We start from the raw sequence: 15,173 nt of genomic DNA on the forward strand, positions 1-15,173 counted from the left end.
GATTTCTTTTCAATCGAGAATATTTTCCAGCTCAGTGATCTCTCCTGCATGTAATTGCACAAACTCAATTCGACTCTTGGTGGAAAATGCAGCATGTTGGACTCTGCTATACATTCTGACTACAAGGCATTGATTGAAATGTTAACTCTGCTTCCATAGGCGCTACCTGGACGCTGCACTTCCAGGATTTTGCTATTTTGTTTCCAGAATCTGCAGTGAATTTTTATTGCTTTGTGGGATATTGTTATAGAAGAGGGTGCAATATTGTTTGAAGTTCCTCCTTAAAATATTGAATTGAAAACCCCTCATTTGAATGAACAATGGAATTAACTGGATAATTGTTGCTATTGCTGAGAAGACTTTCTAATATTGGTTATATTACAACGGAAATCTCATGTACTACCAAACGTACATTCTTTTCTCTCTTTTTCTGAGTTGAAGAGCTGGTTCATGAGTTTGGTAGGTGTGAGTTTTTATTTTGAGGCACAATGCTCCAGCAGTTCTTTGCTTGCATGGCCAATGGATGCTGTACCAAGAATCAGTTAAGCACAAGGAAGGTTACAACAGGATATGGACAGGATTCAGAGTTGGGTGGAAAAGTGGCAGATGGAGTTCAATTCGGAAAAGTGTGACATGATGTAATTTGGAAGGATGAACGTAAAGGAAGAATACGTGGTTGATGGTCAGATACTTAACAGTGTGGAAGAACAGAGGGACCTTGGGGTCCCAATCCAACATCTCTCGAGGTTGACATGTCAGCACAACATCATGGGTTGAAGTGCTTGGGCTATGCTGTTCTAAAATAGGAGCAGGTAAAGGTCACCAGGCCTCCCGTTTGACCCACTATTTCAATATGGTGGTGGCTGTTCCATGTTGGCTTTAACTCCTGTGCCATTTCCTCAGAAATCTCAGTTCCTTTACTTTTCAAGAATAGTACAACTCCGATTATCCGAAATGGGATTACTGAAATCCTCATTTATCCAAAAAAATTCTAAATTACAGATAAAAGAAGATATTCAAAACAATCAAAACTCTTCATTTATCCAAATTTTTTTTGGAGCCTAACTGACTTCACAGGTTGTAAAAAGATTCACTCAACATGAAATTAGAATGATGAAGGTCCTTGTTTCAGGTAACTCCCTCCCCTCTCTTCTTTACGTACCCCTAGTGACTTTTCTCTCCAACTCTCCCTCTCAGGCTGCGTGCCACTGTCTCCCAGCCGCAAGTGGTCGGAAGAATCCCTTGTCCTAGCGTCATCAAGGAGAAAGGCCTCCCAGGCAGGAGCAGGACCTTGGGTTTCCAAGCAGGAGTGGGACCTCGGGCTCAATGGTGTTCCTTCCCTCTCTCTTCTCCCCTTCCTTCCCTCTCTTCCTTTCGCTTCCATCTTGGCATAATAAGCTCCCAATGCCAAGCCCTCCCCTCAGCCTACTACTGCACACATCAATCAGACTTCCCAGTGTTTGTGTGTACGGTAGGCTCAGAGGGAGATTTGGGGGTCGGGACTCGGGAGACAGGAGATCACCAGTGAGCCTGGGAAGCCTCTCCATTGATCGGTGACAGCGGTGGGGACGTGTCAGGGATCAGCGGGAGTAGTTGAGGACGTGTCGAGGATCAACGGAGGTAGTTGAGGACGTGTTGGGGATCAGCAGGGGTAGTTGGGGACGTGTCGGGGATCAGTGGGGGTAGTTGAGGACGCGTCGGGGATCAGCGGCGGTGGGGGGCGTGGCAAGATGGCGTAAGGAACAGACGTGCCTTCCAGTCCTCTCCTGACTCTTTGTTATTGTTTTGTCTATAAGTGCCCGTTAAAACTTTTTAAAAGCCTAGAAATAGTTAGAGGTGTTGAATCAGTTTCTAATGGTACAACTGCTGAAAAGAAGTAAAAAAAAAACAGCAACAGATCGTTAAGAAACTGCATTTCCCGAGGTTATCTGAGCCTACCTGTATACAAGAAGCCAGGACTCAGCGTGGGATGGATCCAGGAAGAGAGGTACAAGATTCGGCAACGGAGCTCTGCTCTTTGTCGGTAGGGCTCTTTAAAGATGCGCCCAGCAGCCCTTGGAACAAAGGGCTAGCCAGGCGCGTGCACGTGAATCAACGCCCGCTGTGAGCGGTGTCAGTGAATCTTTGACAGCTAGAACAGCTGGAACGCTGCCAGCTGAAGACCCAACTCTGAAAAGACGTTTACCGATTGATGTAGCGGTGGCGCTGCGAAATGCACCACCAGTAATGAAGACTTCAACAGACATCGATGTAATGAAGGCATTTGACATAATATGGGTTAAGGATAACCCTGGCCATCAGCCTCCAGATACTGCTGAGGAGGTAAGAAAAGCAGTTAAATCAAGGGAAGGAATAGAAGACTCTTTGGCTATACAGAGACAGCAGGATCCTACTGTGCCTGAATCTATTCCAGTAGATATGCTTATTAAGAATCTTGAATCCAAGTTATCCTCTACAATAAAAGAAATAGGTAAGGCTTTAGTTCAAGTTAATACTAAGCTTAATACTTTGGTGGACATTAATACTCAACAGATGGTTGATTATGGAGCTTTTAAGCTTGAAACGAGCGAAAGACTTGATGTTTGTGACCAAGGCATAGTCGAGGTACGAGATCAAATACAAGATGTAAATAAAACAATTGAAACTTTACAAATTCAGAATAAAAATTTAGTGAAAAAGGTTGACTATTTGGAGAATCAATCTAGACGGAATAATATAAAAATTGTTGGTTTGCCAGAAGATATGGAAGGATCAGATCCAAGAAAATTTTTCACTGAATGGATTCCACAAGTGTTAGGACAAGATAAGTTTCCGGAAGGCTTAATATTGGAACGTGCCCATAGAGCTTTGAGAAGAAAGCTTTTTCCAGGACAAAATCCAAGACCTGTTCTGGATCGTTGTTTAAATTATTATGATAGAGAGACAATTTTGCGTGTGGCTATAAGAAATGTACAACAAAGAAGATCTCCCTTGTTGGTTCAGAACAATCGTGTTTTTTTTAATCCGGATTTGAGTCAAGAAGTTATGTCTCAACGACATGAATTTAATCCTGTGAAAGAAGTGTTGTGGGAAAAAAGGATATAAAGCAACATTTAGATACCCTGCAGTATTGAAGATTTTTCAAGATGGCTATCAACCAAAATTTTTTGATAATCCTAAGGAAGCTATGGACTTTGCTCAATTGTTGCCAATTACGCAATTTCAGGAAAGACGTAGTCCACCACGGTCTCCAAGGAGAGTGGAGACGCAAGATGGGAACCGAATTCCAAGAAGAAATGGAAACAATGGTGGTCGGAGTGATAAAGTTGATTTAAAAAAAAAAAAAAAAAAAATTCTGAGAAGATTTCAGATAATGATGATAGTTTAATGTGAAACGGGAGTTGGGAGAGGGAGCTGAGCGGGCATCATTTTCCAGAAGTCATCAGCTACGTGTGAGTTATCTCACACCCAATACCTTGTGGGAGTTACCGCATTGAGCGGTTGAGACAGGAGGAGGTGGTTGCAACCTCTTACCTGTTTTTTTTAATCAATTTTTGGATTAAGGAGTGAAGTTTTTTTTTATTATTATCTTTAAATTTTTTTTTCTTTCTCTTTTTGTAGTTTTAGGAGGGGATAAGGGGAGGGGGTGTTTTCTTTTTTTTTTCCCTTTTTTTCTTTTCTTTTTTTTTTCCCTTTTTTTCTTTTCTTTTTTTTTCTCCTTCTCTTTTTCTTTGTGTTATTGTAAGTAATGTCTAAACTTAAGTTTGCCTCTCTTAAATGTTCAGGGTTTAAATAATCCTATTAAGCATAAGAAAGTACTTGCTTACTTAAAAAAATGAAAAGTTGATGTGGCTTTTTTGCAGGAAACTCATTTAACAGATAAGGAACATTTGAAACTTAAACGGGAATGGGTTGGACAAGTTTTCTATTCTTCATTTAATTCAAAGGTGAAAGGAGTGGCAATTCTGGTGCATAAGAATTTACCATTTCAGTTACAGAAAGAAGAGAAAAATGGAGGAAGATTATTAAAACTTGGACTCTGCTTGATGTTTATGCTCCAAATGTTGAAGATACAGCTTTTATTGTAGATGTGTCTTTATTACTTGGACAAGCAAATTCTAATGTGATGATTGGGGATCAGCGACGGTAGTTGGGGACATATCGGTGGCAGTGTTGGGGACATGTTGGGGATCGGCGGCAGTAGTTGGGGACGTGTCGGGGATCAGCAGCGGTAGTTGGGGACGTGTTGGGTATCAGTGGGGGTAGTTGGGGACATGTTAGGGAGCGGCGGCGATAGTTGGGGTCGTGTCGGTGATTGGTGGCAGTGGTGGAGACATGTCAGGAATCGGTGGTGGCAGTTGGGAGGTCTTGGTGAACAGCGGCAGCATTGGGGTTGTGTCGGGGATCGGCAGCGGTAGTTGGGGATGTGTCGGGGATCAGCGGGGCTAGTTGGGGATGTGTTGGGGATCAGGAGGGGTAGTTGGGGACGTGTCAGGGATCAGCGGGGGTAGTTGGGGATGTGTCGGGGATCAGCGGGGGTAGTTGGGGACATGTTTGGGATTGGCGACGGTAGTTGGGGTTGTGTGGGTGATTGGTGGCAGTGGTGGAGACGTGTCAGGGATCGGCGGTGGCAGTTGGGAGGTCTTCGTGAACAGCGGCGGCATTGGGGTTGTGTCGGGGATCAGCAGTGACCAGCATATTTTTGGAGTGAATTAAACATTTTAATGCTTAAAAAGCCTTCCCCAGTTACTTGTTGTTTAAACATTGATACAAGTGATTTGCTGTTGTCACTGGGCAGTTTTTAAAAAAATTGACCAGTTCTCTGGAAAAAACAGTATATCCGACAAAGGCCCAATCCCCACCATTTTGGATAATCAAAGTTGCACTGTATTTATCTATCTCTACCTTAAATATTTCCACCAATATAACCATATTGCATGTTTTTATCTTTTGCCAACAGAGCCTTATACCATATGTGTCTTGTCTGATAATCTAAGGTTATTATTCTAATTATTTTTGTAACAACTCAAGTTCCCCATGCAAATTGGTCCTGGAATCCTTTTGTTCCATCTGCTATTCATTTTGGAGTATATAAACTAGCTGTTGCTCAAAGATGTGCCATCACTTTAAATCATTCATAGAGATAACCCATACCACGATTAGCAATTGTAGTTTATTTTTGAGCAAAAACATTTGCCTGACTTCCCATAATTTAGCATTCATTTAATAATTGCTGCCTTATTTTTCGTGATAGTTTGTGAGTTGACAAATCTGGAGAAAACATTCTGAAAATTCTTTCAAAAGTTACATGACTGAAAATTAACTCATTAGAAGGATGATGCAGATTGCATTCTCAGCTACTCTGATTCTGAAGCTGAATTAAATGTTAAATTTCAGTGCAATTTTGAATTGTCACTTAATTCTAGCTTTTCTCCCACTGGCCTAGGAAAGCTTTGTATAAATGAGGCACAGATTGGGCTGAAATCATCCAGTCTTTTGCCATGTTCCCATTGACTAATGAATTTTAAAGGTACAATTAAGAAACAGACCATATACCAAGCCTGCTGGCTTTAACTAATAGAGGCAGCAGGTTCTGTGGTCTCCATCACAGTGAGAGTCTCCATGCTTCTCCTTTACAGATCATTGAACAGTCTGACATTCGCCATCCTGTCCTTAGACATTCAGGAGGTATTGGGGCCAGATATATCACAACTTTATTTGTGCAGATGATATTTTTTTGTTGCACTGGGACTTCTGCAGAATATTAACAGGGTGAGCACTCGTGACCCAAGAAGATGTTGCTTTATGACTAGCAGAAATAAGCTATAAATACATTTTTATTGAATTGGAAGCTCTGTTTAAATGGTTTTGCTGTTCCACTTTAAAGCAGTAATACTGACTAGCTGCATGCAAGATGGCTCAAGCATATCAGGGCACATTTACAAAGGAATAGCAGATTTATTTTTCAAGTTCAAGTTTATTGTAGTAGTACAGTAGTAGTCGTCCCCGTCCCCCCCCAATCCTTTTTCAATCCAAATGGGTTCAAGGTTCCTTTTGTTGTTATGTAATAATATCCTTTAACTTTTGCCTGCTGTAAGGAAGAGAAGTGTCACCATGAGTATTGTCCAGTGTCCCTTATGAGAGAAAGAGAAGTAAAAGAGTCCTTTAAGAGGCACTGAGGGTCTGTGAATTCAGCTTCAGTGCTCCCATAGCCTCTGCAGCAGCACAGACCCCTGTTTGATTGATCAGCAACCTGAGCTCCAGATCCAAACCTCTGATATGATCAGGAAGCCTTCAGCACCTGAGGCCATCTTGCCCTCAGCACCCTGTTGAATCCCAACTCTGATACCTAATCCTGGCTCCAATACTTAAGAGTAGTGGCCACAAGACAAGAATGTATTTATTTGGCTAGAAGGGCTTTGGGATAATTGGAGGATTGCAGAGCAGCACAGACAAGCCTACCCTCATCCAGAGGCAGCGTAGCTGCTATCCTTTGGCAGCACCAGTGCAAGTCCCTCTCCTGCTACAACTCATCAGCTGCAGTAACTACAACGTCCTGCTTCCCTTGTACAGGGCCACTGTTCGAGCCCTTTCTGTAAAGCCATGCAATAAATTAATAGCACTGTTACATTTGACCTGCCTCCCACCCACACACAGCCAATGGTGCATTTCCTTCCAAGCACGTACATAACTGTAGATTGGATAGCTGGTGATTTTTCCATGTTGTACTCACACTGGAAATGAAGTTGTTCATCTTTACAGTTAAGCATCTTGATGTTTACATTGCATAATCTTGCTTTGTTAGGTTTGGATTCTGATCTTGCCACACTTGTCGTATGGATGAGCAAGAACAGATCAATTCGTCACCTAGCCTTGGGTAAAAACTTCAACAACATAAAGTCCAAGTAAGTAATTTTTTTAGACATACAGGATAGTAACAGGTCCTTCTGGCCCGCAAGCCCAGGCAGCCAAAATACATCAATTAACCTACAAACCCCATACATTTTTGGAATGTGGGAGGAAACCAGAGCACCCAGAAGAAACCCACGTAGACACGGGGAGAAAGTACAAACTCCATACAGATAGTGCAAATTCGAACCTGGGTTGCTGCTACTGTTATAGCATTATGTTAACTGCTGCGCTAACCATGCCATCCGGGAAAGCAACTCAAGTGTTCGTTCTGTTGATTTCAAGTAAATTAATTTGGTATGACTAGCAATGAATGCTGTGGCCCACTGCAGTAATCGTGCATGAATCACATGACCAGCTTAATTTTTCTCTGGGAAAGCTAGCTAAATTTATCCATATTTGATTATGGAGCAAAGCAACTCTTGTGTCACGAAGGACCTCTACCCACTTCAGTTCATCTGTCGTTACAACAGGTTAATGGCATAAGCCATCTCATGAGCTCTCCACTCTGCATTGGATCACCTGCACCACAAGAACACCTGTATCTTTATTGACCACAGCTCAATGTTCAACCATCAATCATCATACCAGCAAAACCTAATCAAACTCAAGGATCTGGGACCCTGTACATCTCTCTGCAGCTTGATCCTCGACTTCCTCATCCACAATCAGACCTCAATTGTTGCAGATCAGTAACATTACCTCCTTGCTAACCATCCACACAGGGGCACCCCAAGGTTACATACTTAGTCCCATGTTCTCCCTTTATGCTCGTGACTGCTTGGACAATGCAATCAATAAATTTGCTGAAGATACAACTGTTGTTGGCCAAATAACTGGAAACAATTAGTCAGATTACAGGATAGAGATCGGGAATCTGGTTGGGTGGTGCCAGGATGACAATCTTGCTCTCAAATTCACCAAGACCAAGAGCTTGGTTGATTTTGGGAGGGGGACTCTTGAGGGATCATGCACTTGTATGTATTGATAGGATAGAAGTGAAGAGGTTCTTACCATCTAGTTCCTGGGAATGTATGTATTAGAAGACCTCTTCTGGAGCTAGCAAATTAAGACAGCCATAAAGAAAGCACACCAATACCTAGCCTTCCTAAGAAGTCTGAGGATATTTGGCATGTTTTCAAATCCTCTATCAAACCTCTATAGATGCACTGTGGAAAGTATACTGACTGGTTGCATTGTGGCATGGTTTGGTAATTCAAGAGCCCAGGAACATAGAAGGCTGGAGAAGGTAACAAATGTAGCTGGGCCCATCACTGGCTCTGACCTCCCATCTTTGCAGACATCTATGAGAGACATTGCCCCAAGAAGATAGCCAATATCATAAAGGACCCTCGTCACCCCGCTTTCCACTGCTACATCAAGTCAAGACGTTTATTTATTGACATCTCTGCATTCTCCTGTCCTCAGTGCAAAACACACAGACACACCACCACATACACACAATACATATGTAGGACAAGTATTCAAATATACATAAATTAATATTGTTCTGTAAATAGTAGAGACACGGATGATTGGTGTGAGCAGTTCCTTTGGTCATTCAGCCTGCTCACTGCCTGTGGGGAAAAAGCTGTTCCTCAGCCTGGTGGTTCTGGCTCTAATGATCATGTATCTCGTTCCGACAGGAACAGCTGTGTGGGATGGAAGGGGTCCTCAACAGTTTTGCGCACCCTCTTCCTGATGGATCATATCGATGGGGTGGGGGGGGGGGGGGGAGACTCCAGTGATCCTCTCTGGCACTCTTATGGTCCTGTGAATTTGCCTCTGATCCATTTCTCTGCAGCAACCATACCACTCTGATGCAGTTGGCCAGAACATTCTCAATAGAGTTTCTATAGAGGACTGACATGATGATGCACAGTAGCCTTGCCCGCTTCAGTCATCTCAGGAAGTACAGTCACTGTTGTGTCTTCCTGGCAAGTGAGGAGATGTTTTGTGTCACGATAGGTCACAGGTTGATGAATTCCAAGGAACTTGCTGCTCTCCACCACAGTTCTTGATGTGTAGTGGAGGGTCGTCATTCTTGGTCCTCCTGAAGTCCATGATTATCTCCTTTGCCTTGTTCACATTGAGACTCAGGTTGCTATTCTCACACCATACCACAAGAATTTCTACCTCTTCTCTGTGGGGCGACTCAACATTGTTGTTGATGATATCTTATGACGCTACCTTATGATGGTGGGTACAGAAACCTGGCGTCCAGGACTTCTAGGTTCAAGAACCATTTTTTTTCAATGGCTATCAGGCTCTTGAACCTCTCGATATTATCCTAATTATAAACTATGATGCCACGAAAAGGATTGCCTGCACTATTGTGCTTTGTGCTTTGCTGTAACTGAATGTCATCTTTATTATCTCCAACGTGTGGTAATATAATATACACTATTGGAATTGCTTATTTTCTTACAAAGTCCTGTTTGGCTGCAGCAAATAAGAATTTTGGTGGATATATACATTGCACATATGCATGACTAATCTCATTCTCTCTCCCTCCAACTTGGATTCCAGTCCCTTGCCAGTCTTGTTTTAAATCTCCTGGGTGAACCACACAAACCTCCTGCCAGTATATTGCTCCTTCTCTGGTTTATGTGTACCTCATCTCTCCTATGCAGGTCACCTCTGCCCCAAAAGAGATTCCAATAATTTATGAATCTAAAGCCCTCCCTCTTGGACCATCTGCTCAGCCACATATTCATGTGTCATATCCTCCTCCTCGAACTGGTAATAATCCAGAGATGACTGCCATTGAGTTCTTTTTTAATTTGCATCATAATCCCCTATCTTCATTTTGTAGCATCTCATCCACTCCAAATTTTCACTATTGGTACCAACGTGCACCACAACTTCTGGCTGCTTGCCTTCCCTGTCAGAATTTGCTCTAGTATTTAATTGTGTTACGAGTCCAAAGGACCCCAAAATCCAGCAGCAATAGATATTCACCACAACAAATGGTTATTTAAACAAAAGTTATTTTTAATTAACTTTAAACATGAAAATAGAATCAAACTGTAACTTATCCCTATTTACTTAACTAACCCAAATTAACCCCCTTCTAATTCTAAGCGCACGTGTATGTAATGTGTGTGTAAATTTAAGAAAAGTTCTTTGATCTACAGTTCAATCTCACTTTTCATTCTTCCAAGTTCTCTGGTTGCAGGTAATTCTTATACTGTGCACAGAATTTAACATGTATAAAGTTCACCAGGCTTTGGTGCTCGAAAGGTAAATGTTTACTGCTCAGAAAGATTCTTGTTTGGTTTGAAGAGAGATATTTGTTGTTCCAGGATTTCCACAACTGAGGTACCACCATGTGATAGTACAGATTCTATCACCAATGTGTATATGTACATATGTACAGATGGTAGTGTAGGATGACTGTGATTGGCTGAGAGTGTAGCCACACCTACTGGCAGGATTGCTCCTAGCCAGACCAGGTTATTCTGGACTGGTCGACCTACTTGTGATATGCTCCAGTCTTTTAGTTAATAAAAGCCTTGGTTTGGATCAACAAGTCTTTGGTTCTTTCGACGTGCACTACACACCATTAGTCACCTCAATGTCTCACTGATGAAACTTGCCCATCAGGGTTCTCCAGATGATAACCTCTTCCTTTTAGGCTACCACAGAGTTCCCTTCTGTTCCCCTTATTCTAAGAGAAACATCAGACAGATAGCACTTCCAGCTATCCTCCTCTCTAGAGCTTTCTGATTCAACAAGCTTCCTGGCTTGCACTGTTCAGCTGCTTTCAGTGTCACACACTCTCCCTCTCTCTCTCTCTCCCCAACTGAGACTGCTAGAAAGCCCATGTGACTCTCTCACTTGCAAAAACCCCCATCTTCTTCAGCAAACAACAGGAGTTATCCTTGTGCTCCCATCTATTGTCTTAGATAAACAAAACCCAGGAGTGCCTTTTCTGTGAGTACTCTGTAGGTACTTGCAAACAGCCAGTTTGTCTTCTCTTCCAAACAATGGTCTATTCATTTCATGATATCATTTCAATTAGCACCTACTAGTGAAATGTGCATAACATTCTCCACCCACCTGCTCATCATAAGGCTGAATTCCCGAACAATGCAAGAATCTGTGAATTGTGTCATACATTAATGGGTAGCATCTACTGCTTCCTTAGGCAGAGAATTCAGTTCTTCCTGGGAAAACTTGTTTGTCTTCAACTCCATCTGAAACCTAATCCCTCAAATCCTGAGGCTATGCTCCCCAGTTCTAGTCTCATCTGTCAGTGGAAATAACTTCTCTGTCTTCACCTTTCATAATTTTGTATGTTTCTATTTAGACATACAGCACGGTAAGAGGTCATTTCGGCCCACGAGTCCGTGCCACCCAATTTACACCCAATTAACCTACAACCCTGGTATGCTTCGTGGTGGTAGGAAATTGTAGCCCCCCAGGGAAAACCCATGCATACACGGAGAGAACGAACAAACTTCTTACAGACAACAAGGGATTCGAACCCAGGTCACAATCACTGGCGCTGTAAAGGGGTTGCGCTAACCGCAATGCCAATCGTTCTGCCATTTAATATAGTATATAAAGTTATGTTTTGTCACAATCAGGCAATGAATAGTATTTACTTTCACTTAATAATAGTATCAATTCACATGTTATGAACTTAGTTCAATGCACCCTCAGCAAAATGAAAAAGACAGTGCATTCGGAGAGGTGTGATTACTAACTAATTCCTCATCTTTACCAAATTTATTGATGACAAATGAAGCAAAAATAGCTCAGTGTTCTGGAAGCCAGAGAGGGTGAAATGAAGCACCTCCCCTGCTCCTCTTTGAGATGAAACACGAAAGCCTGTAGATGCCACAATGGTAGTAAAAACACAATTGCAGGAGGAACTCAGCAGGTCCCGCAGCATCCATTCAAAATCTGTGTCTGGCCTGAGCCCTCCTTCAAGGTAGGAGCAAAAAGCAGGTGGGCACTTGAATAAAAAGGCTGGGAAGGAAGGGCAGGAGCAAGAGCACAGGCCAACAGGAAAAAGGTAATAATAGGACATGGCTTGGAGGACAGGAGAGGAGAGGTGAGAATTGATCAGGGGAGGGGATGGCTCTGTGAATGCAGAGCTGGAGAAAAGGAGGCAGAGAGAAGGGGAAAGAGAGTGAGACTGAGCTAGAGAAAAGGAGATAGGGGAAAAGGAGAGATGAGCTGGGAATGGGGGGGGGGGGAAATAATGAAAACTGGAGAAGTTGATGTTAATGCCATCCAGTTGGAAGGTGCCCAGACAGAAGATGAGGTGGTGTTCCTCCAATTTCCTGATGGTCTCAGTCCGGCAGTGCATGAGACCATGGATGGATATGTGAGCATGGGAATGGGACGGGGATTTGAAATTGGTTGCCACTGGGATATCCCTACTATTGTGGTGGGAAAGAGCTAAGGTTTTGAATGAAGTGAACTCCCAGTCTGCATTCAGTGTCTCAGATAGAGAGATCTAAGCAGAGCACAACATAAAGGAGCAGAAGTAGGCCCATTGGCACATCAAGTCTAACTCCGTCATTCTTATCATGAGCTGATCCATCCACCCACTCAGCCCCACTCCCCGACTTTCTCCTCATAACCTTTGATACCCTGACTAATCAAATACAAGTCAATCTGCCTTAAATACACCTAATGACCTCACTTCCACAGCCACCTGTGGCAACATTTTCCACAGACCAATGACCCTCTAACTACAATCTTTCCACAACTGTTTTAAATTAACACCCTTTTATCCTGAAATTGTGCCCTCGTGTCCTCAAGGATGATGATGTGTTGTCCTCGCTTACCACCCCACTAGCCTCCACATTCTCCATGTCATTCTCTACTATTTACCTCACCTACTACTTGATCCCACTACCAGACACATCTTCCTTGCTCTTCTCCTCTTCACCTTCTGCAGGGACTGCACCCACCATGACCACCACTCCTCTCTCCCCACCATTCACCCCCTTGGCATCTATCCCTGTGACCGCAGTAAGTCCCACTCTGCTTTCCTCACCACCAGTCAGGGCCACAGACAATCCTCCTGAGTAAAGCACCACTTCACTTGCAAGTCTGCAGATACTGCATCAGGTGCTCCTGTTGTGGTCTCCTCCACATTGGAGACTGGCTGCAGACTGGGAGATCGCTTCTTTCAACACTTTATCTCTGTCCACTGCAATAACAGGTATCTCCAAGTAGCAACCCTTTTCAATTCCCCAACCCATTCCCATGCTGGCACATCTGTCCATGGTCTATGCACTGCCAGAATGAGACAACTCACAAATTGGAGGAATAACACCTTGTATTCTGTCTGGGCATGCTCCAACCAGATGATGTTAACATCAACTTCTCTGGTTTCTGTTAAGCCTGCCCCTTCATCTCTCTCCCCTTCCCCATCCCTTTTTCTCTATTTCCCTTTCACTCTCTATTCTTACCCTCCAGCTCTGCATTCACAGAGCCACGCCACTCCCCAATCAATTCTCTCCTTTCCACTCCTCTCTTACCCATGTCCAATTATCTCTTGTCTGTTGGTCTGTGCTCCTCCCCAAGCCCGTTCTTCCCTTCTCCCCAGCCTTTTAATTCAGGCACCTGCCTGTTCTAAACATTGGTTATACCTGTATATCTTTATATATCTATGGACGCTGGGAGATCTGCTGAGTTCCTCGAGCATTCTTGTGCTTTTACTGTGCCTCTTTGATGTCAGTCAGTGAATCTACAAGGTTTGTTAAGGATATGATTGGAGAAAGCTCTGACATCTTCCACAATCATTATAAGGAGGAGTCATCCCTTGAGCTTAGTGGCCTTTAAATGAGAATGTGTCTCATTCACTCTTGGTTTCAACACCACTTTGTTCTCTCTCTATCTGTGCTTCATGACTCCCTTGCAATGTGTCTGTCAATATCTGCCATGACTGCATCTCTACAATTCTGTTCAAGGGTAGCATGGTTGGCATAGCAGTTAGCATAAAGCCTTTACAACACCAGCAATCGGGACCAGGCTGGGGTTCAAGTCCCAAGCTGTCTGTAGGGAGTTTGTACCTTCACTTTTTGTTTGTGTGGGTTTTCTCCAGGGGCTCCGGTTTCCTCCCACTGTTCAAAACATACCGGGGGTGTAGGTTAATGGAGTGTAAATTGGGCGACATGGCTGAAATGGCCTGTAACTGTGCTGTATGTCTAAATTTAAATTAAAAAAAAATAATAATTATAGAATTCCAAAGGCTCGTAAGAAACTCCACCTTAATCTTGCATTGTCTGGACATTAATTTGCTCTGAAACAACAGCCACTGCTTTTGCATATTGCCACTAAGGCAAACATCTCAGCATTCATCTATCAATCCACTTCAGAATCTTTTATATTTCAGTAAACTGCAATGACTATTGCCCGAAATGTTCAGCCTTTCTAAATCCACCCCTTCATTGTAGAAATCAACCTTGTGGATTTTTTAATATAGAGACAAACTCCAGATATATTCTCACTAGGGCCCTAGATGATCCATCAGAACATCTTGACTTACAAACTGTAATTCGTTGCAATAAAGGTCATTATTCCCTTCCCTTTGGCTTCTCTGAGACCCTCAATGGTCGATTCCCTCAGCGGAAGGAACAGGGACAACATTGAGATCGATGCTGGTTGTTTACCTCTCAGCCTGTAATTCTTCACGTAAGAATTTTTGTTTTACAGGAATCTTGGACCTGTGCTCGATAATATCGTACAAATGATTCAGGATGAAGAATCGGTAAGCTTTGAAAGTACAGATTTTTCACTTAGTCTGGCAAATGAGTTCCAGAGGCATAATAAACTAATTTATAAAAAAGACACAATTCTAGAAATGTATAGAAGGCCAGAGAGGATCTATATTGACATATCAGGTGAGTGCACTTTCAATAGAAATGGGACTAAATTACAAAAGAGACATTGATAGGTCTGGACTACTGGGAACAATTCATTAAAAATCTCTGAGGTGGTACTTTGACCTCACAAGTGTGTAGCAAAAATCAATCTGGTTCACTGTTGATGTTCAAGGAAGGAGATCTCTCCTGTTGACTGGCTTGGATGTACACCATTAATGTACGACTAACTTTGCTTCATGTCAGTGCAATCCACAAACTGTAAAGATACAAAGATAACCTATTGCTTTTGCCGAAAGAAGTTCTTTTTTAAACTTGATTAATCAGATTGTACGGGCTAAAAGTGATCTGGCATTTATTAGTGGTTACCATTGGATTCTCAAAGGTTATGTATCTTAGTTCTTGATGGCTATTTTATTTTTTTGTCATTCCTCAGTT

General features: G+C 42.7%; 1 protein-coding gene across 8 annotated transcripts in view; it reads left to right on the forward strand.

Annotated features, from left to right (window-relative positions):
* Window positions 1-15,173, forward strand: part of LOC138751311 (F-actin-uncapping protein LRRC16A-like) — a 378,511-nt gene that overhangs the window by 238,736 nt on the left and 124,602 nt on the right. For all 8 annotated transcript variants that reach the window (XM_069913446.1, XM_069913453.1, XM_069913448.1 and 5 more), the window contains 2 exons: window positions 6,785-6,884; window positions 14,569-14,623. In XM_069913446.1, coding sequence (XP_069769547.1) covers window positions 6,785-6,884; window positions 14,569-14,623 — 155 coding nt within the window. The remainder of the gene's footprint in view (window positions 1-6,784; window positions 6,885-14,568; window positions 14,624-15,173) is intronic.

Source organism: Narcine bancroftii, chromosome 1 (assembly GCF_036971445.1).
Source record: "Narcine bancroftii isolate sNarBan1 chromosome 1, sNarBan1.hap1, whole genome shotgun sequence".
NCBI lineage: Eukaryota > Metazoa > Chordata > Chondrichthyes > Torpediniformes > Narcinidae > Narcine > Narcine bancroftii.